The sequence below is a fragment of the Lynx rufus genome, unplaced genomic scaffold (genome assembly GCF_022079265.1).
Source record: "Lynx rufus isolate CCGP_SWC_20201006 ecotype Redwood Valley unplaced genomic scaffold, mLynRuf1.p SCAF_31, whole genome shotgun sequence".
NCBI lineage: Eukaryota > Metazoa > Chordata > Mammalia > Carnivora > Felidae > Lynx > Lynx rufus.
Genome location: NW_025814847.1, coordinates 3052710 through 3074637, shown reverse-complemented (window position 1 = coordinate 3074637; position 21928 = coordinate 3052710). Strand labels below are relative to the sequence as shown.

The window sequence follows — 21928 nt, the reverse complement described above, 5'->3', positions numbered from 1 at the left end:
CTTTGCTCATTGATCCTTGGGTCTTTGCTCGTTGCCCCTTGGGTCTTTGCTCGTTGATCCTTGGGTCTTTGCTCGTTGATCCTTGGGTCTTTGCTCATTGCCCCTTGTGTCTTTGCTCATTGCCCCTTGTGTCTTTGCTCTTTGCCTCTTGGGTCTTTGCTCGTTGATCCTTGGGTCTTTGCTCATTGATCCTTGGGTCTTTGCTCGTTGCCCCTTGTGTCTTTGCTCATTGCCCCTTGTGTCTTTGCTCTTTGCCTCTTGGGTCTTTGCTCTTTGATCCTTTGGTCTTTGCTCGTTGCCCCTTGTGTCTTTGCTCGTTGCCCCTTGTGTCTTTGCTCGTTGCCCTTTGTGTCTTTGCTCTTTGCCTCTTGGGTCTGTGCTCGTTGCCCCTTGGGTCTTTGCTCGTTGCCCCTTGTGTCTTTGCTCGTTGCCCCTTGTGTCTTTGCTCGTTGCCCTTTGTGTCTTTGCTCTTTGCCTCTTGGGTCTTTGCTTGTTGCCCCTTGGGTCTTTGCTCGTTGCCCCTTGTGTCTTTGCTCGTTGCCCCTTGTGTCTTTGCTCGTTGCCCCTTGTGTCTTTGCTCTTTGCCTCTTGGGTCTTTGCTCGTTGCCCCTTGGGTCTTTGCTCGTTGCCCCTTGTGTCTTTGCTCGTTGCCCCTTGTGTCTTTGCTCGTTGCCCCTTGTGTCTTTGCTCTTTGCCTCTTGGGTCTTTGCTCGTTGCCCCTTGGGTCTTTGCTCGTTGCCCCTTGGGTCTTTGCTCGTTGATCCTTGGGTCTTTGCTCGTTGCCCCTTGAGTCTTTGCTCGTTGCCCCTTGTGTCTTTGCTCGTTGCCCCTTGTGTCTTTGCTCTTTGCCTCTTGGGTCTTTGCTCATTGATCCTTGGGTCTTTGCTCATTGCCCCTTGGGTCTTTGCTCGTTGATCCTTGGGTCTTTGCTCTTTTCCCCTTGTGTCTTTGCTTGTTGCCCTTTGTGTCTTTGCTCGTTGCCCCTTGTGTCTTTGCTCGTTGCTCCTTGGGTCTTTGCTCGTTGCCCCTTGTGTCTTTGATTCCAGCTACGCTACCGGGCGGGAGGTGATTTCGTGGTTTTGATTTGCGTTTCCCTGAGGAAATGCATGTTGAGCTGGGCCGGGCCGTCTGGATGTCCCCTCAGAACAGTTCTCCTCAGGGCCTCTGCCCATTATTTAGTCAGTCGCAGGCATTCACATACAGTTCCTCTGGGTATGTTTTCCTGTACATTTTAAAATAAAATGAAAACAAAAAAGCCAGCCTTTTAGATAAAGTACTGGTCTCCAAAGTGTGTTATATGAGATGATCCAGTGAAGGATGCAAAGAAAATACAAGAATGTCTATTTTTACTTTCATTTTGATCAGGGGAAAAAACCCCACTTTGAGCATGTAATAGAATTTCACTGGCACCCTGGCCTGATCTGTCTGTTACCCAGTGACAGCAAACAGCCCCGGGAGGAACCCTCCCACCCACTGGCTGGACTCCAGATTCTTGCTGTCTGGGGGGCACGGATATCACTGACCGAACCAGCACAGAAAGGTGGCGTTGCCGAAAAAGATCCCCTCCCAGGATTCATGGCTTGAAGACAACACACTTAAGTGAAGAAGAAGAAAAACCAGAGCTGGCTTGTCCCACGCCTGGCGTGAGCTCTCCGTCTGCACACTATGATGCAAAACAGACCACCAACTGAATCGGACAAGGAGCTCATCACAGATTCAGACTTGTTTAGATCTCCAGGATGAGATCTCTCTGACTAGCCCCCAAATGTTTTCTAACAGACCCGGATGTTTGTTGTGACGTTGCCTTAAAATAGATGAGGAATGTAAACAGTCTAAGCTTCCCTACCTTCCCCTGGCCTGAATCCTTGAATTCAAAAATCCAAACTTGCACAATATTCAAGAAGGCGGAAGTATGACTGTGCCCCTACTCCCGTCATACGTCTCTTCTAAACCCATTCTGAGCCTTGAGGGATTAGCTAATGTTGTACGAAACCATCACAAACTGTAAGATCTTAACATATTGTTTGTTTCCTGGGTATGGATATCTTATATTTTCTAGGTTGTAATTTTTGGTGTATGCTTTAAAATGTGCAATTCCCAAATTGACAAATATATTGTGAGATTGTCTGCTTAAAATCTTTTAACATACGTTTTGCAATCTTGCCATAAAATTGATGAACCACTAACATAGACTTTATTTCTTTGCCTCTCTACCTCCTAAAGATTTGGAAGGTTAACATCCCATTTTCAATTTTTTAAAAGTTTGTTTTATTTACGTTGAGAGAGAGAGAGAGAGAGCAAGAGGGGGAGGGGTAGAGAGAGAGAGTCCTCAGCAGGTTCTGTGCCGTCAGCGCAGAGCTTGATGTGGGGCTCGATCTCACCGGCTGCGAGATCATGACCTGATCAGAAATCAAGGGTCTGATGCTTAACTGACTGATGCTCTGGGCGCCCTTCCTAGTTTAATTTTAATTTTACTAGTGGTGTCCTGTAAATAATAAATAAGGAATTTAAAGCTACTCTGTCTCTCGTTATCGACGCTACGAACGGACCTCTATTTCTGTTCCTGGGTTTCGTGAGAACGAATCCCATTTTCTTTCTCCTACTTCTCAGTTTTTGCTGATGTAACTTGGGGTTTTACACAGTTTATACTTCTTGAGTCTTGTGTACTTTGTGTCTTCCTTTCCAGACATTTAGAAATATTAGAATTACACGTCTGGTTCCCTAGCAGCCGGGGAGGCACGTGCTGAACTAGACCCATGCTCAAGTTTCGCTACGAGACAGAGGTTGAGGGTCAGGATCTTGCATGCTGAGCTGGGGGTCGGACGTGGAAAGCCTCAGGAAAGTGGGAGCTAGGGGTGTTTAGGCTGCTAACGTTATTCTAAAGCAATGTTACAACCAATATCTGTGTCCTTTAGAAATATAGTAGTGCCCCCTCACCCACGGGAGATGCGTCCCGAGACCCCCGGTGATGCCTGAGGCCACAGAGTCCCAAACCCCATGGAGACTGTATTTGCTCCTGTGCACAAACACCTGTGATGAAGGTTGATTTACAAGTCAGGCACAGAGATTAACGATACTAACTAACGAAAACAGGACAATCATAACCTTGTACTATCATAAAAGCTACGTGTATGTGCTTTCTCTCTCAAAATATCTCACTGTCCTGCACTCACTCTCCTCCTTCCGAGGATGGTGTCAGATGATAAAATGCCCATGTGACAAGGGGAAGGGAGGCAAAGGACGCAGGCGTTGTGATATGGCATTAGGCTACGGCTGTCACAAGGAGAGTCATCTGCCTCCCGACTGTGATGACGGCGGAGAGTGAAACCACGAACAAGGGGGCCTACTATACTCTCTGTACTCTGGACTCTCTCTACTGTACTCTCGTGGGCTGCCGTGAGAGAGATCTAATCGTGGTGACCTAAACAAATGATGGGGTTGTTTTCTCTGGTGTTCAGAAAAAGCCTGTAGGCAAGCAGGTCAGGGCAGGAGTGGTGACTCTGTGAAGCATCGAGGTCCCAGGCTACTTGTATTTTTCTGTTCCTCGGTGTGTGGCTTCTGTCCTCAAGGTCGCAAAATGGCTGCTGTAACTCTAGCCATCTTGTTGCAAGTTCCAGACGCCACAAAGAAGAAAAGAGGGGGAGGGTGAGAGGGCTTTTCCTCGAGCTCCCCCCACGGAATTCCTGTATTTCATCAGCCCTCCCTTGTCGTACAAAGGTCTGGGAAATGTCAGTTTCCAACGGTGTATGTGAGTTCCCTTTTTTTCCACAGCCTTGTCAACGCTGAACATGATTATCCTGACTGTCAGTTTGATATATGGAAGTGGTATTCTCTTCCACTTCTTTTTTTGTTTAAGTTTATTTATTTATTTTGAGAGACAGAGAGCATGCACATGAGTGGGGGATAGGGAGAGAGAGAGAGAGAGAGAGAGAGGGAGAGAGGGAGACAATCCCAGGAAGGCTCCACACTATCAGCACAGAGCCCGGCTCGGGGTTTGAACTCACGAACCGTGAGATCATGACTCGAGCCCGGAATCAGCAGTCGGACGATCAACCGACCGAGCCCCCCAGGTGCCCCTCTCTTTCATTTCTTATTTCGGTGATGATCCGTGAATTTGAGCATGTTTTAGGAAGTCAGCTTGCTGTCTCTGGCAAAAAAGGAATTTGTGCAGGGAAAAGCCTCCTCTCTTCTCCACCATCCGTACCCCCCCTCGCCCCCCATCCCAACTGGCCACACAAGACTTGACTTGTAGAGGGTGTTCAGGCCTGGGGACGTATGACAAGTGGACTGAGGCAAGGCGGACAGGTTCTGTGACAAAGCCTCTGAGGGAGAAACCGAGATTCTTCTGGACAGCGTCAAATTCAAACTAAGGAGAAAAGACCAAGGGAGATGCTTGCTGGGCGGAGTCACGAACTCTGGGTGAGGAGAGACAGAGAAGTGGTTGTTTACGAGGTTCTGGGAAATTTGATTCCATTCCCATATGTGGTTCCTGAGGAGCCGGTCTGTCTGGGGTCATGTCCCCAGCGGGGAGGAGCGGCCATGGAGGGAGGAGGGAGGACGTCAGCTCAGTCCCCGCTGAAGGCTTGGCCGATCCACACTGCTGCAGGGTCATCCAGCCTGCGGGGGAGGGGGGATGGTAAGCAGGCGCCTTTTGAGCCCCTCTCCAACATAAAAGCCCTCGCACCCCGGTGAATGACACGTGTGCCTCTGAAAAACCAATGCCGGGAGTTTATCTCCTCCAGCGCCTCTTGGAACGTCATCTTCAATGTAACGCAGACGTGAACTTGATTGAACTTGGCCTGAATCCCTCTTTCACAGCCCGAGACGACCACAGGCCGTCAGACCGGTAATGTTTGAGGTCCACAGCCTCGCCGTCCTGCCCGTGGCTTCTCCGCTGCGGACCCCAGGTACGCGCGTTGCACGGGTGCCCCGTGTGCACCCCGCAGAAGTGCTCGCCTGGGCTAATCCACCGGCTGGTGCGGTGACCCCAGCGGCATCTGGAGGCCGCGGCAGGGCAGGGGGGGGAGGGGGGCTGCCCGCGTGCCTGACCGCCTCGGTGCCAGGGCGACCCCGCCCGACAAGTGGCCCTCCTCACGGGCGGTCCAGCCTCCGCACTCTGACTGCTTGTCTCCTCCTCCGGCCGCTCAGCCTTCTTCGACCTCTGCAGTCCTGGTGGACGCCATTCTCTCCGTCCCATCACGTCATCGTGGAGGAGTCCTATAGGTCCTTGCACATTCCGTCTCCCGAGGGGGGAGAGGGGACGACCGACCACCATGTTCGCCTGTGACACGGGGCTGCCCTGTCCTGTGGGATCTCGCACTCTGTCCTCTCTCCAAGGGCGGTGCAGAACTCTTCTCTGGGCACCTGCCACGGTCCTGTAACTTTGTGGTCCCTTATGGCTGTGGCCCTGAGGGGCGCTGGCTTGTCAAATACGGCTTTATCTGTCCAACCCAGCCCGGCGGGGTCTCCCTGTACCCACAGGAGGGGCTGGGTGTTCAAGCTGTGACGTGTGCAGCTGTCGTTTGATCCAACCCGGCGGCCCCCGGGCCTTAGAGCTGGTCGCTCACACGGCCTGCCTGCGGAAGGTCAGGGCCACCCCTGGGATCACAGCCCGTGCAGCGGCAGAGGGCACCCTTTGGTAGATGCTCTTCCCCTTTCAGGGGGAGAAGAGTTTATCGACTAAGGTCTTTTACCGGTCGGTCTGAAACTACCCCTCATTCGGACACCCCGTTTCCTGGCTTGGATTCCTGGACTCCCAGGTGGGGTCTGCTTCCGGTGTCGGTGTTAATAACAACACCCTCTTTTGCCTTGACTTAAAACAAGCCGTTAGGGACTTTCCGCCTTCCCGGCTGCAGGCAGGGCTCGGGTTGTCCGAATCTACTCCACATACCCCATGACTCCCAGGCGCTAAGACCAGTGCTCCGTCCCGTGACAGCTCCCTGCCCCAGCCCGCCTACACGGAGATGAGTGAGCGGCCATTGTATCGGACGGCGCCCCTTACACAGTGGGTCTGAGGCCCCTTCCGGGCCCGGAGGTGGACGCTGTCCGTCCTTCCCTCAGAAGGCTGCTCCGCACAAATGTAACTTCAGGGGCTCAACGTACCCGCGGTGCCCCCCTCCCCGCCCCGCCCCGGTCCCTGAACCCCACCGATGTCCCCACCCAACCCAGCCATCGACGAATTACCACCAACCTTTCTTCCTCCTCAAACAGCTGCCCTGAGAACAGTAATTTGGAGGCCCGTCTGGTGAGGTCCGGGACTCCTCCGTCAGACTCCCTTGCAGATTCTTACACAAAGCTGTGTGACTTTTTGTCAGTCTTCAGTAAGCAAATCCCTCTGACCTCTGCGTGTGTGGAGGCCTCTCCTGACCTGTGGTTGATGTGTGGTCAGAAACCTAACAACTTTTGTGGCGCCTGGGTGGCTCAGTCGGTTGAGCGGCCGACTTCGGCTCAGGTCATGATCTCGCGGTTCGTGGGTTCAAGCCCCGCGTCGGGCTCTGTACTGACAGCTCGGAGCCTGGAGCCTGTTTCAGATTCTATGTCTCCCTCTCTCTCTGACCCTCCCCCGTTCATGCTCTGTCTCTCTCTGTCTCAAAAATAAATAAACGTTAAAAAAAAAATTTAAAAAGAAACCTAACAACTTGCAACCCAGACATGGGGGTGCCTGGGCGGCTTGGTCGGCTAAGTGCCCGACTCTTGATTTCAGCTCAGGGCCCGGTCTCACTGTTCGTGGGTTTGAGCCCCACGTCCGGCTCAGTGCCGACAGCACAGGGCTTGCTTGGGATTCTTTCTCTGCCCCTTTCCCGCTCACGCTCTCAATCTCTCTAAAGAAATAAATAAACTTAAAAAAAAAAATTAACTGAGACACGGTCTCTCATACGGACCTTGCAGCCTTTCTCTAACCCGCCCCCCTCTCCTCCGAACCACACTGTGGCGTGCCTTTGGTCCTTGGCACGGCCCCGCGTCTGCTGCTCACGGGACCAGGTGTCCCCTGGCCTGGGGGCGGCTCCCCCCAGTGGCCGTCAGTCTTCAGGAGACTCTGTTGCATCAGGGGAAGCAGGTGGGAGGCCCCCAGCAGCCCAGGGCTGGCCACAGGCCTCCTTCCCCTCCCAGGGATGTCTCTGATTTCGGAAGGAGTCGTGGCTCCGAGGGGTCAACACCACTGTCCGGCCGACAGCTTCATAAGTGACTTGTTGCTTCGTAAGTGACCTGACGCTCAACACAGCAAGCTCCAAGTGTGCTCAGAGGACCGGACTTCACGGCAGAGTGGAGCTTGCTGTGTTGAGCGTTTAACCACGTGGGGACACAGGCCGCGTGGATCTGCGTTTGTCCTCTGCCCTGGGTCCACCAACAGACCCGGTCTGAGCAGCAGGGCAGGCACATGGGGCTGCAAGGGTCCTGCTGGAGCCTGCTCTCGTGTGCAAGCTCCACTCGCAATGTGACCAGACACGCCCGCTGGTGTGGTCTCGTGGCTCAGAAAACACGCGGCTGAGGGCCGTCATCGGGTTACGTGGTCATTTGGTGTGGCCCATGGTCTGGCGCTAAGTGCCTACTTGAGTCCAATACCCTCTCCGTGGGAGGAGAGGTGCTTTCCACGGCAATAGTGGTTCTCTTCACCCCAGAGGAACCTCTGAGTTTTCTTCTGTCAAGAAGGGTCGGGTCTCAAGATCACGTCAAAGCCCCGTGTCTCCAACACCACAGGGCTGATCACAGGGCCACATACATTGTAGCCCCAGCCGGAGAACCTTGTCTTCCAAGTGGGTGTGATGTGTGAGTGGAGTGACGTTGCACACCCGTTGTGACACGCTCGTCAGAGTCACAAACCCTTAGAAAGCCTGGTGTCTCCTTCCCTATGAAGGGGCAAAAAGTGACACAGTTTGCTTTCGCCTGGAGGGATGTGCTGATGTTCCCTAAGTGACTGGACCCCTAGAACCTGTAACAGAATGTGAGGAACCTTGGTTTTCAGGAGACTTACGGTCCACGTCCTGGTGCTTTGCTGCGGCCCAAGGCCCCAGGGTACCCGCTACGTCCTTCTCACTTGCTCGCGACACAGGCCGGACGCCCGTGGTGGGTCCGCATGACGGGAGACGGACTGAGACTTGGCCCGAGCAGCAGAAGCCGCGTTCCCACGGCCGGATGCACCCCGAGCAGGTCTGCTCCTAGGAGACCCCGGCGGGTGCCCTTTGCAGAGCCGAGCGGGCAGCTCTGAGTAGCTTGTCCGCAGGGACAACGACACTCAACTTCGGGGGAGCTGACGTGGGGGCCGGGACGCTCCCGGACAAGCCCAGACGAGGGACAGATTCTCTCGGGGCAAATGTTCGCCACCTTCCAGCCGCAGGTACTCAACTGCTTCTCTGTAGGAGGGACGGGGGATGTGGCGGAGGGCGAGGTGCGGCTTCTGCCCTCCGATCGCCTATGGTGCAGGGGGGGACAAACGACGCGGAAGCTAAGGACGTCCCCGCGCACGAGCAGCATCTGCCAGCCGCGCGGGGACCGGGTGTGGAAGGGAAGCACACCCAGGAGAGAGATCCGCACCCAAGCTCGATCTGGTCGCTGTTTGCAGAAGAAGTAAGGGAGGCAGGAACGTTAGCCTCGTAGAGACGCTCCCGGGGGAGAGTTGACTGGGACCCACCATCCGGTCTATCCCATTAAAGCCCGCCCGTGTGGAAGGTGGGAAGGGGGGAGAGGGCAGAGGGAGTCGAGGCGCCAGGACCCTGGCACTGGGCGGCCCCGGCCGGGACCGGGGCCCTGTCCCCTCCACCCTGGATGGGGACGCGGGAGGAGGGAAAGAGGTCAACTGAGCATCCCAGGGCTCGTCCACCCAGGTTTCGCCTCCTGCGTCACGGAGCCGCTCACTTCCCGCCCTGCAGCCCTGTAGCTGGACGGTCGGAGCCGCACCCCCGGAGGCCACGTGTCCGACGCCTTCTCGGGGCCTCTGCACCTCCAGTGTCCTCCAGCCTTCCTCGGCGGCCTGTGGCTTCGGGCAGGCGGAGAGAGCCGGACCCCGGCTCCCAGCTCCACGTGCGTTCCTGTTCGTCTGCCTCCCCCTGTCGCGGCCGCCCCCTTGACCGTTTGCAGCAGCGTTTTATAAAACGCTCAGCCCAGGAACATCCTCCCCCGCGAGCAGGAGCAGCACCATCGCCTCCGTTCTCCTTGTCCCACAGCTGAGCAGGAGCAGGCGGGGTGGGACCGTCCCCTCGTGACCTCGAGGCTCCCTCCCCTCACCCCTCCGCCCTCTTCCTCCAGTTCCGGGGCACGGTTTTCATGCAGCGGCCGCGGTCCCGCCGGGACAGAAGGTCCCCCGGGAGTCCCCTCAGGCTGGGTGGACGCCTGGGACAAGGGAACCGTGACTCTCGCTGGGACGGTCAGTCAGAGTGGGAGAAAAGAGGGCGAGGGAGAGGATCTCAGGAAAATCAGCCGCCGGGAGAACCAAAGGCCCGAGTGCGCGGCGGGGAGAGAGATTGGTGTGGGGCCTTCAGTGTGGGCGCCGGGACGGGGTAGCAGCAGGACAGGCAGGGCATGGCCAGGGGGCGCCTCGGCCGGGGGCAGACGGGCAGCTGCACGCACGGCTGGGGGTCAGCTCCCTCTGCGACCACACTTCCCGTCTGGCTCGATAGAGCTGGGTTCACAGTCAAAGGATAGGAACAGACATGCCGTGGTGTCAGTCCGGGTTCTCCAGGGAAACAGAGTTAAAGGGACGCTTGCAAGTCTAGAGAGATTCATTGTACAGGTTTGGCTCACATTCTCAGAGAGGCTGGCGGGCCTGGAGTCTGCAGGGTGGGGGAGCCAGGCTGAGACAAGGGAAGGTCTGCTGTTGAGGTTCAGGCCAAATGTCATCAGCCTGGACACACAGGGAGGAGCCAGTGCTGGAGGTCTCGTCCCCTGACCGTCCGCTGCAGAAATCTTTCCTCCTCAGGGGAGGTCAGACTTGGCAGCTTCCAGGCCTTCACCCGATGAGATGCGGCTCACCCACGTTGTGGAGGGCAGCCTGCTCTACTCAGAGTTTATCCTTTTCAGTTTATCTCATCCCACTCGTCCTCGCGGAAACATCGAGAATGATCCTTGACCGCAATTCTCGGCACTGTGGCCCAGCCGGGTGACGTATAAAATGAACCACCAGATCGCACAAACTCGAATCCAAGGAAACGTAGAAAGGCTAAATAATATCAGAGAAAGAAGACTTCAGAGCCCGGGAAGTTACCAGGGGCAAAGGAGAATAGTGGACGATGACGGAAGGTCAGTTCAGCAAGACGTGACGAGGACCCCCCACGTGTGCCCGCCTGAAGACGGCACGTGGTGCCACGGCACCAAATACACGTGGCAAAATGGCAGAACTGAAAGGAGGGACAGGTGCGTCCACCATCGCGGCCAGAGGGCCCAGCACTCCCGTCCCGGCGGCGCGGCGAGAGGCGGACAGTCAGCAAGGACACGCGACGCTGAACACGACCACGAACCAGCCGGACCCGGCCGATGTCTGAGGAACACTCGGCCCCACCAGCAGCTTGCAGAGCCCTCTCAGCCCCCAAGACAGCGTCCCACCCTGGGCCAGAACACAAACGTCAACGACTTTTCGCGTCCTGAAATAATGCGTTTTCTCGGACTGGGACTGGGACAGACCTCGGGTAGAACTTAATAACAGAAAGATGACGGGAAATTTCCAAACACTTACGGAGGAAACGAAACAAGTCTCCGTAGCCCAAATGTCAAAGACGGCGCCTGAAGGGAAATGTCTCAACATTTGAAGGGAGCGGAAATGAGCATACAAGACATCAAAACGTGGGAAAAGACGCGAACAAGGTGCTTAGAAGGAAATGAACATGATTCAAAGCATAGTTTACCAAAGGAGAAATGCTCCAAATTTATAATTTAAGCATTTATCTTACAAACCTATACAAATAAGAGCGAAACAAATGCAAAGCAAGTGGAAGAGAGGAAATAAGAAAAACGAAGGTAGAGAAAATGAAACTGAGTCATGTAATAGAACATATTGACAGAAAAGCCGACAGCGAACATCACCGTCGAAGGCGGAAAACTGGATGCTTTCCCTTAATGTTGGGAACGAGCCAACGGTGCTCGTGCTCACCGCTTCTCTGCAGCATCTAGGGAAAGTCTCATCAGATGCACTAAGGCAAGAGAAAGAAATAAAGTGAGATACAGATTGGAAAGGGGAAAAGAAAAGCTGTCTTGATCACAGACATTACTTATGTTTGTCTACGTAGAAAATCCCAGGAATCTACAGAAAATTCCCCAGACTAGTAAGCGAGTTTGCCAAGAGGGCAGGATAGAGGCCAACGGGGAGGGGACTGACGGGCCATTGTACCAGCAGGATGGAACAGACATGTAACAGTTTGTGTTCCAGGCCGGGGGCGGTCACGGAGGCCCCGAGCAGGTGTGCGGGGGCAGGTGGGGCATGTGGTCGCGCACAAGGGGATGAAGAGGGGGTGGTCCCCGGTGCCAGGGAGCCCCATCACGATTGGGGTGGTACCCTGGTCCTGTGTACCTCATGCCCCTGACTGTCTGGTCTACACTGAAAATGTAAGAATCATTTCAGACATCAGGTCGGGGCTCCTCTCACTGACTGTGTGCAGTGAGGTTAATCATACCAACCACCTGCTATAGTTCATGCAGCCCAGCGTCCAGGAGATGCTTTCACCTGCTCCCTGCCCACCAGCAGGGGTGAGGTTTCAGGACCCCGGGGCGGCGGGGAGGGGGAAGAGGCTTGTGTCACAACATTGACTGCAAGGTTCAGACACAGCCCGGCTCTGCCCCCTCTCCGGATGCGGATACCGTTCTCAGATACTTAGAATCGTCCTTTCAGTTGCAATCTGGATGTTTCTGGAAGCCTGAGTTCTGAGGCACACGCAGCTGCTTGGCTGGAGGCTGGTGTGTGCGTGCTCCCTTGCAGAGGCTGAGGTTTTAGGGGCGATTAGCTCGTCTGCTTTCCTCTGATCTCGGGGGATCCACCTGCTTCCGGTGGAGCCCCAGGCTGAGCCCGGGAGACGGACAGGCAGGGACATTTGAGACCCACTTCTTTCCTGCTGGGATTACTAATTCCGGCAAATAGCAGGCCACTCTGTATGCATGGGGTGGGGGGGGAAGAGGTAGAGATGGAAGGAGAGAGTTTGTGCGTCCAAGAGGTGACCTGAGGCTCAGGTAGGCGACCAGCCTCTCCTCCGAATGGAACACGCACATTCATGGCCTGAAAACACCTTCCCTCCTGTGGGGGCCGAGCTCCTGCTCTGTCTTGCCCGGCCCCTGGATTACAAGAAGGGAAGCTGGGCTGTGAGGGCGGGGGGGGGGGGGGAGGACACAGCGCAGGGGTGAAGAGGGGGAGCCGAACCCACAGCCCCATCAGGCGGGAAGGAGAGCCGAAAAGCACGTGTGCCAACCCAGGGACTGGTCCTGTTTCCTCTTGAGTAAGTGGCAGAAACCGCTAAGGCTTCAGCGTCTCCGGCTTTCCTCTTACAAGTGCGACAACAAGATAAACTTGTTGCACCCGAGGTGCTTGGCACAGGCCTGGGGCTTCAGAGGCACCGGATCTGGGCCCCTGAGCCGGAAGGAAGGAGTCCAGGGTGTGGCCCATTTCCTGAGAGGGGCACCTGCTGTGGGTGGAGGTGGCAGCTGACGCGTGGGGGTCACCCCTGGGGGCTCTAGCGGTCCCGTGAGGTGGGGCCCAGGTGCGGGATCAGCCGTTCAGTAGGCGGAGCCCCAGCCAGGGTGCAGGCTGCAGGGAGGGAGCGAGCAGGGTCAGGGGGACGGACCAGAGGAGGGGTGCCTCAGACGGGGCCTCACGTGTAGGGAAAGGTCCTTCTTAGACACGAGGAGCTCAGTGTCCCCCGTGGGGACAGGAGAGAGAGGGAGGCAGAGGTCAGTAAGCGGTCAGGGAAAAGTTAGCTGGCAGAACGAGAACTCACTCATCAACTTCTGCTTTTTCCCGAGAAACAGGAGCCGTGCCAGGTGCCAGCACGTCCGCACAGAAGGGAGGAGGTTTCCCAGGACGCGGGAAACCAGGCGACCGCTGGGACACAGGCCCTGGCTGCGGTGCGGCTCGGGCTCCCCCAGCTGTGCGGCCTTGACACTCAGCCTTTCTGGCCTCCTGCTCCTCGTGTGCAAAGTGGGCACAAGGACACCCAGCTCACACAGCGTCTCGAGGGCCCAGTGAGTGACGAACGAGGAGGGTGACGAGATCAGTGCGCGTCACGGGGCCAGGACTCAGCAAGCCCTGGCTACTGCGACTTTGTATTCTCTTTACACAGCTCTCAAGCACAGACTGAGCCGGCTGGTGGTGAACCGGTCGAGGCTGGAAGTCGAGACTTCAGGTCGATGGGTCCCAGAGGCCGAGGGTCCGGACAGGACGACGGACGGGGCACAGACGTGGGGAGAGTGGGCTCCGTTGACGGTTGCCAAAGGGGTGAGGCTGAGCGGAACCGGACCACAGCTCTGGACTCGTTCGACGACGAAGGTCCCGCTCGATCTGCCGCGATGTGTGTCTTCTGCTCAACTTGGGCACGACGTGTCCGCATAGAGATTCACGGAGGGTGGATGAATCCGGTCCCTGCTGAGAGCAGTCAGAGGGGGAGGGGGCAGGACCAGGGCCGCAGGCATCACGCGCACAACAGAGGTGTTGAGGGAGTGGGGGGAGGCTGGATTCCCTGCTCCTTCCAGTTAAATCACCCTCAAGCCCTGGCCTGGGTGGCGGACCTCACTGTAGACTGTCGTGAGCGGTGTCTCCTGTTCGAGATGTGGTTCCCCCGAACCCTGGAACGCAGACAGAGGGTTCCTGCCACAGCTGAGGGACAGGGAGGCCCCAGAGGGACCCGCACAGATGCCATGCCGCTCACGCGACCTCCCCCCGAAGCGCCCAGCACCGCACGGACCCCGTGTTAACTCTGCACTGTCTGGAGAGGGATACAGAGGCAACGAGGCCAGAAACTGCTGACCCCTGGGTTTGACAAACTCACACCCAGGCACAGGGACGCGGGAGAACCCAGGCTGACCGCCTCGCCCGGCCTTACCTGGTCCCTGCTCTCCCTGGAAGTCTGCTGGCTCAGCTCTGCATACTGGACGCCATCATCATGGTCCCTGTGCTCTTCCTGCGACCCTGCACGAGAGTCCCACGGATGGAGCTTGAATTGAGCCTTGGAAACCTGTACCCTCCCCCGACATGCCCCCCTCGGTCACGCCCACACCCACCAGCCTTCTGCGGGGACATCCCTGAGCAGCAAGATACAGGGGAAGGGAGCTGAGGGTCAGTGGGGGGCGGGGGAGGTACGTGGGCACGGGAAGGACAAGTGCACCTGCCTCTCCCAGGCTCCAAGCTCTGCTTCCTCCTACGTGAGCACAGAAGGTACAGTCCAGCTCCGAGGATCAGCAGCACGACCACAAGAGCCCCCAGGATAGCTGGCAGGTGGGCAGACGCGTCCGGCCCGTGTGGACCTGTTTGCCTCCCACACAGACAGTGAAGAAGGATGAGACAAGAGACAACGTCACATGCCCGTTGCCAGGCACGTGGAGACGTGTGAAGGGACCCCGTCTCGGCTGGAGAGGGGGAACACGGCAGGTCCTGTCGCTCAACCAGCACCGGGCCCTGCTTGGCGCCGGGGTGCTGAGAGGGACAGGACAGGGTCCAGGCGCTTGTGCAGCTCAGCCGTGGGGGGAGGGCTGGGAAAAGGCCGAAGGCAGCCAGCCAGGGCCATGGCGGTGCACTAGAGGTTCACAGCCGGTACACGGGTCTCCAGGGAGGGCTTCCCGGAGGAGGGGAGGGCAGGACTGAGTTGAGGGAGGAGCCGGAGGGAGGAGGGTGAGCGGGAGGCAGGAGGCTCCTCCAGAGGGGTAGGGGTCACTGAGGGACGAGCTTCCCCGGGGACTCGGGGATGCTGAGGCAGCAGGGGACGATGGGGTGGAGGGACGAGGCGGCACACGGGGAAGCCGGTCGCTGCTCACTCGGGGACACGCTGACGGTGAGCAAGTCAGGTGGGGAGGGAGGTGGGACAGGAAGGCAAAGCAGAAGCAGCCGCGCCCCCCCCCTCCGGTGCCCTTGGCCACAGCATCAGCTCTCGGTGGGGGGGGGGGGGGGCTGTGCTCCTGAGAGGAGGTGAGGGGTGAGGGCGGCTCAGCGGGGACTCCTGCAGGGCCCTGAGCAAACCAGGTGAGGAGCCCCGCTCGAGGTCATGGCCTGCTGGACGGGACCCCAGCGGGGGCTCCTGTGGGCCGGCAGGGGTCACCCATGGTGGGGCAGCTGCAGGCAAGGGGTCCCTGGACGGGAGTAAGTGCGGAAGGGGAGGACTCGGGACTGGAAGGTCTGGGGGAAGAAGCAGCAGCCTGGCCAGAGGCTGAAACCTGGGGAGCCCAGGACGCATCCGGGAATCCAGGCGAGCACTGGGGCGGGAAGCGTGTCCCCGAGACCGGAGACGGGCACACGAGCCCCGACGCCTGAACCCTGCAGGCCGCGGCTGGCTCGGCCTCCCTCAGGTGGCACCGACCACTGACTCTACCCCCTCGCTTGCTGGAAACCTCCCGGGACACACAAGGACTGAAGGATGAGGCAGGGGTGAGGTACCCGAAGGGGCTGCCTGGACCAGCAGGGGTGAGGGGTGCAGAGGAGCAGGAGAGAGACACCGAAAGGCAGAAGCAAGCGAGGTGTGCCTGCCAGCCTCCTGGACGGGTGACGGTGGCAGGAGGTGGCCTAAACATGGGGGACAGAACCCGGAACCCTCACCCAGGGGGACCTGAGCTCCGGGAGTCCCTTCCCCTCTGACAGGATGCACTCACCGTGGGCACAGACTTCCCCAAGGTCCCGGGTGGCAGTTTTCCGGTCCCCCGGGTTGCTGACCACGCAGATGATGCTGGGGCTGGGCTGGCTCAGGGGCAGCTTCAGAGCCAGGGTCCAGGGGTTGGGGGCCGGTACTGGGACCACTCCCTGCTCCAGCTCCCTGGGGAGGCCTTTGATCTCCCAGGACACATTCACGTCCTCTCTGGTTCCCGGGGCGTGGCACTCCAGGGTGACATTGCACCAGTCTGGTGTGACGGATGGAGTCTTGTCCAGGATCTGGGGGCAGGGCACGGGTTCTGGGGCCCGAGGGACAAGAGGACACGGGGTCACGTGAGTGGGAAGCATCACACCTCATGCTTTCTCGGGCGGAATCTCACTGTCGCCCTGGCATCCTCCCCCCAAGGATGATGAATCCACTTTACAGATAAGAGGACTCGACCCAAATATACAGCGAGTGGCTATGAGGACGGGAGCCACTGCGTGAAGCCTCAGGCGTGATCTCAGCTCTGCCTCGACTTGTGGTGAACACATTGCGTCCAGTTTCAAGGGAGAAGCCAGAGCCTCAAGTCTGGGGTCTGGAAGGGGTCCTGCGAGGGGGGCCAGGGACACTCCCAGGGACAAAAGAAGTGGGTATTTATGGATTGGGGGAGGAGCCACCACCTACCGTAGACAGTGAGGTGGAAATACCGGTTAGTTTCTCTTCCTCCTGTTAAGGAGATTCGAGCCCAGTACTGCCCACTGTCCTCAAGGGTCAGGTTGTCAATCCTCAGGGTGGTGGTGTTGAGCACATGGACCCTCTTCTCGAACTTGTCCTGGAAGTTGACCCATGTTGGAACATCGTCCCCAGGAGACACGAGCAAGAGGACTAGGTAGTCGGGCTTGTTTTTAATGGCCCAAGAAATCTTCTCCAGCTTGACTCCTGGAAGTGATTCTGGACTTCGGGTCACATCAAACGACACAGAACTTCCTTGAGTTCCCTTCACAGAAACCACGTTTCCAGAATCCTCCATGTGAGATCCATGAGCTCCAGAACCGTTGACCACAGTGCTGAAGGCGCCTAGGGCATTGGAAACAGACACGGTGAGTGTTTTGTCATTGAGAATAAGGAGAAAACCCTAGAACCCATGGCGCTCATGAAATCCGCCCAGTAGACTCCCTTGACCCCGGGAGGCGGGACCGAGCAAGAATTGGAGTCGTGCTGGAATCAGGTCCTGGTCCTCGTGGGGCGTCCCCTTGAACCCGGTCCTGACCTGCTGTCCCGCAGTGTCCTCGCCGCCTAACTCTGAGAGTCTGGACGTGACGACATCACGGATCGAGAGCCCCGAGCACATCTGGGCCGACGCCAAGTGCCCAGCGTAGGAGGCAGCTTCCACCGGGGCTGCCCACATGCTGTGGGAGCCCCGGCCCTGGAGTGGGGGCCGCACCCTGTGACTTGCTCTGGAGCGGAGTGGCCCAAGGTCAGGCTCAGGGAGGCTGTGCTACAGGAACCCGCACTCCAGTCGCTCAGGGGCTGAGACAAGGGGAGATTCTGAGACTGAGGGGGGTCCTGTCACACAAGGTAGAGGCATCACGCCCTGGTGGCTGCACCCCTCGGGGCCACAGTAGGGAAGGCACACAGGGGAATCGCCGTGGGGGTTTCTCTCCCTCCAGAAGCGGCATGATCTCTGCTCATGGGTTTGGCCACCTAGTCGCAGGGCCCTGGCTACCTACCCAGAACTGGAAAATGTGGGAGAAGATATGATGGGTAGGTGAGCTCTGCTGTGCCTGCCACGAAGACCACGCTTCCCCAGCCGGTCCCCGAGACACCCTCAACGTCCTTCCTCAGTCCCCTCTTGCAGAGCCGTGACCAGAAGGCAAGGGCCTCCGGGCCGCCCCTCCAGACCCCAAAATGCCCCATGCGGCACAGCCCAGGGGACCTGATACCCTGGGTCCTTCTGGAGACCGGGATAGGAAAGAAGGGGACGGGCAAAGAACGACCTTGTCCTGAAAGGAAGCCCATGTGTCCCCTGTAGCAGGGCAGGACCGCCTGGGGGACCGCTGCCTGCCAGGGCCCCAGACGCCTCTCCAGGTCCGTGAGCTGTCCTCACGCGGGGTCTGCCCTCGTCGCTGTGTTCACATCGTTCCTGGCTCTCCCAGGAAGCAGAGAACCCAGAGAAGGGCTCAGGCCAGTATTGCTTGTAGAGGATTCCAGATCCTTCTACGCAATGATGTCCTCACTAACTCCCTCATTACGACGGCAGGCGGCTGCATCCCGCCTGACGCTGCCCGGCCCGGACGGCCGGTCCCTGTCCCCACGTGCCAGCTGCTGCGTCCCATTGCGGTTTGGGTCTGCTTGTGCCCTTGGCTTGTTGTGTCCCATTACTTTAGAGGAGCCGCCGCACCTGTCGTAAGAGAATCAGCCTGTTTTCTAACACACATAACGTAACCCTTCTCCAACGTGCACGTCACCTCTGTCTGGGGACTCTGGCCCTGCTCTCAGCCTCAGGAAGCTGGATGTACCCGTTACTTGAAAGGCTTATTGGTTTTACGTCTTGCAGAAAAACATGGGCCCCCCAGCAAAGGTGTGCTTTGAACTCGGTCTGGATGCCTCCTAGAACTTTTGCGGTTGCAGTGTTGGTGTGTGAATGTGACCGGAAGGGACTGTGCTTGGGTCTCAGACCAGGAGGTCCCCTGCAGCAGGGCGGTGGGGACCGGGGCAGGGTCCGGGAGGCGGGAGTCCTCCGCGCTCTGCAGCCTGTGGCCTCGGGCAGTCATGTCAGCTCCCTGCCTTCTCCTTGAGTCTCTGATGCGGAGACAATGACCGTGCTCCCCTCAGGGAACCATTGCCAGGGTGTCAGAAGGCGAGAGCTTTCCCTTAGGTGTGAGCTGTTCCCATCAGGTCGATGCTTGCTCCTGGCAAGCACAGCTGGGGTCCGCCCCGAACTTCCCAGGTCCCGGATGGAGCCCTGTGCTCCCCACCAGGCACCCTCTCGGGGTCTCCTCCGGGGATCAGGGACGGGCTCCCGGGAGACAGACACCCATGGTGCCGCCCCACAGGCGGCCACGGGAGCCAAAGTCTCCCCGGGCCTTCCGCTCAGAGCCATGAAGCTCCCGGCTGTGTCCACGGCAGCTGGTTTCCATGGTCCCTGTCAAGTCCACAGCAGGAAGAAACTGAGCACACCTGTGCAGGGGGGGCAGCGTCCTAGAGACGAGGGAGGGCCGGGTACGGTGGCTCCACATGGTGGGGCATCTCCCCATTTCTCTCCACCGAGCTTCCTCGTGGCTCTAACATATTGTGTGTTCATCACAGCTAGCCTACGGATGGTGCAGTTGGTCGAAGCAGAAGGTAGGTGTGGGTCCCCCCCTCAGGCTCCTCCAGGAGTCAGATGCCCAGGGCGTGTATGTTTGTTCAGGCAGCCGCAAACACCATCAACCTGAGCGAACGCAGCATATGTTGGTAATTGCACTTCGAGTTTCCTGATGGCCGGGACCAGTGCGCCCTCGATCCTTCCAATCCTTCTCTGACTGGGCTGTGAGCACCTGCTGGCTCCCTCAGGAATGAATGGGCCCAACGAAGTGTCCGGGGAGACCCAAAGGCAGCTCCCCGGCCAAACGGTCAGGGCTGAGCTGATGTGGAAATAGGCAAAGTTGGCTGCAACTTCCATGAAATTCGGAGAAACAGCCCTTGTTGCAACCGGGGTGGGGGTGGGGACGGTGCACTGGGCTCCCGGAGGGACTGCGATTCAGCCTCCACTGTGGTACCGCCCCGAGGGCTGTTCGCCAGCAATTCTGAGCCAACAGTGACTGTCTCGGGGCCCCCAGCGTTGGTGAGAGGGGCTCAGCACCAGGGGAGCAGAGAGAAGGGAGGTGGCATTTTGTGCTGACCACAGGCGGGCCTGCACGGCTCTAGCCGGGCCGTGGGTTAGCGGCTTCTTGTCGGTTCACCGCTGTGGCTCGTGTCCTGAGCCTGCCGTGCACACAGAGTTTGCAAACACCGGGGAAGGGGCTGCTGGCCTTCACACATGGTCTAGAAGACCCTGCTCAGGAGTGGAGACGGAGACAGCAGAGGGTCAAGGATTGTGAGCGGAGCTTCAAAGAGACAATATCCTTCCGGCCTGGGGGGCTGAGCCACTGACGGCGGAAAGCCTAGGCTCCTGGTTTTGAAGGGTCCTCAGCTGTCCGAACCTGTCAGCACCCGGGGCTAGGACAGGATGGAGACAGAGAGCACAGGCCTTGGAGAAGCCAAAGGAGAGTCCTGTCCAGATGGGGGCACCCAGGCTCAGGATGTCATAGTGGGGAGGGCCTTGAGGGGACCTTTCACAGAGGAAGGGGCTCCGTCAGGGGTGAACTTACCCCGGGTCATGAAAGGCAGAGACAGACCTGGAGCCGGCTTCCCTCTCCCCCAGGCCACGGCTTCCCCTCCAGGGGGCTGCCTGCACCTCTCCCCCTGCCCTACCCTGCCCTGCGCAGGGGCTCACTCTCAGCGGCTCCCAGCAGTCCTGGGCTCTCACGCCCCAGCTATTCTCCTGGCAAAGGGCACCCAGGTACCCGTCCGCCCGGGGCAGGGCAAGACCTCGGGCACCTGCTGGCAAGGAGGGCACCAGGGAGGGAGGAGGCTCAGCCCTCAGGCTGCGGGGGGGGGGCCTGCCCCCCAGGCTGGACGGTGAGCCTGGGCTTCAGGAGGCTGGAAGCCGACTCAAGCTGGGAGGAAGGCAGTGAGAGCTCTGAGATCAGCAGAAGGTGCTGATCCCAGAGAGGAAGGACAGAAGGACAGAAAGACAGACGGCAGGGACACAGGTGGCTGTGATGCAGAGAGCCAGGCTTTATTTAAAGAAGATAAAATTTAACATTCAACAGTGAACTTAAATTTTCCATTTCCTCCCTTCCTTCCTTCCTCCTCCTCCTTCTTTCTACCTTTTTTCTTTCTTTCTTTCCTACATAATTTTCCAATCCAGATGTTTATGGAGAAACTCTATGTAATTTCATATATTTCTCCAGTCAATTAAATTGAAAGAAAGAGAAAGCCTACGTTTTTTTATTGACAAAATTATTTGGATAATGGGGATGTCAAAGCCTTATAAGCCAAGCTCATGTCTAATGAGAAACGCCCTGTTTACAGATGCCCCGGAGTCGGGAATTTCCTAGAACCCCGGTACCCCCCTTCCTCGGACAGGCCAGGGCACTCAAGCAAAACATTGCAGGAAATGAAATTCCCAGGAATCCATGGCTCTCGAGACCTCGGTCTTGTCCTTTGTTTTTATTTCGTCTGTTACACGAAGGCAGATGGTCTCGGGGGAAGTGCTAACGGGAGTATCTGGGTTTCATCAGGACAGTCTTTCTTTCAGTTCCCTTTTGGGGACCTGCTACTTCCCTTCCTGTTACCCCGTTCACCCTGTCCCGGGGCCCTGATTATCAGCGCCCTCTGTTCCATCCACACCCTTCCAGCAAGTGGGCGCAGACACCCTCAAATTCCGGAGGCCGCCCTCCCTTCCTGGTTCCTTGTGTCCGTGCCCTCCTCTCGCCCCAGAAGTGGGACCAGCTCCGACGGGGACCCTGGGTCGGCCCCCTGCTCCCCTCACAGCTGCAGAGGCAGCCTCTCCCCTGTGCCAGGCGGGTCCCGGCTCAGAGCCAGATGCCCCCCTCGTGCTCCCTGACAGAGTTGGTATTTCGGGCTGTTCCCCACAGACATCAGACACACGGGACCCCCGCCTCCCTGCCCCGCACACCGGCCTCCCACCCGGGGAGCCCGGGCCACTCACTGAGGACGAGGCTGCTGAACCCCAGGAGCCGGGAGGCCCAGCACAGGTGGGGGTCTTCTGAGTGGGCTCCCATCACAGGCTGCCTCCTTCAGGCTTGGTCTGGGCCCAGTTGGCTGTGGAGGAAACATCCAGAAGGCAGAGGCAAGAGAAGAGGCGAGCTTCTGCTCAGAACACTCTTAGGCTCTTCCCACCCCAAGGGCGGAGCTAACTGCCTAGGACAAGCTGGCTGGTTTAGATAAGCCATTCAGATGCTTGCTCTTATCTCTGGGACCTGCAGTGACCCTCGGGGAACGATGGTGGAATAAACATAGGAACTCCCCCTCGGTGAGGCGCTGTGTGGGAGATGCCCCGTCCTGTGGGCACCACCAGCCTGGTGATCTCAGCTCCCCAGCCGGCACTGCTGGGACCCCTTACCTGTTTC

The 21928-nt window shown here is 58.1% G+C and overlaps 1 protein-coding gene across 7 annotated transcripts; it reads right to left on the bottom strand.

Annotated features, from left to right (window-relative positions):
• Positions 1-10827: 10827 nt before the first annotated feature.
• On the bottom strand, positions 10828-21652 carry LOC124521670 (SLAM family member 5-like). 7 transcript variants are annotated; one of them, XM_047092654.1, is made up of 6 exons: positions 21508-21652; positions 16434-16832; positions 15769-16065; positions 14299-14433; positions 14013-14098; positions 10828-13755 (listed from the first exon to the last, which is right to left on the bottom strand). In XM_047092654.1, the coding sequence occupies exons 1-6, from the start codon at positions 21578-21580 to the stop codon at positions 13663-13665; spliced, it is 1083 nt and encodes a 360-aa protein (XP_046948610.1). In that variant the 5' UTR covers positions 21581-21652; the 3' UTR covers positions 10828-13662. The 7 variants fall into 7 exon arrangements, 5 of the variants coding, with proteins under 5 accessions (XP_046948610.1, XP_046948611.1, XP_046948607.1 ...); XM_047092655.1 differs by having other exon boundaries at positions 16434-16826; positions 21508-21651; XM_047092651.1 differs by lacking the exon at positions 21508-21652 and adding an exon at positions 17480-17756.
• Between the last annotated feature and the right edge of the window lie 276 nt (positions 21653-21928).

Bases quoted from the DNA above. Each gene is read 5' to 3' on its own strand.
- LOC124521670 (XM_047092651.1), bottom strand. From the start codon at position 17,666: ATGGGGCATTTTGGGGTCTGGAGGGGCGGCCCGGAGGCCCTTGCCTTC. The intron at 16,066-16,433 runs GTAGGTGGTGGC...CTCGGGCCCCAG, and splicing joins TTTCCACCTCACTGTCTACG to AACCCGTGCCCTGCCCCCAG. The intron at 14,099-14,298 runs GCAGGTGCACTT...ACTCTCGTGCAG, and splicing joins GAGCTTGGAGCCTGGGAGAG to GGTCGCAGGAAGAGCACAGG.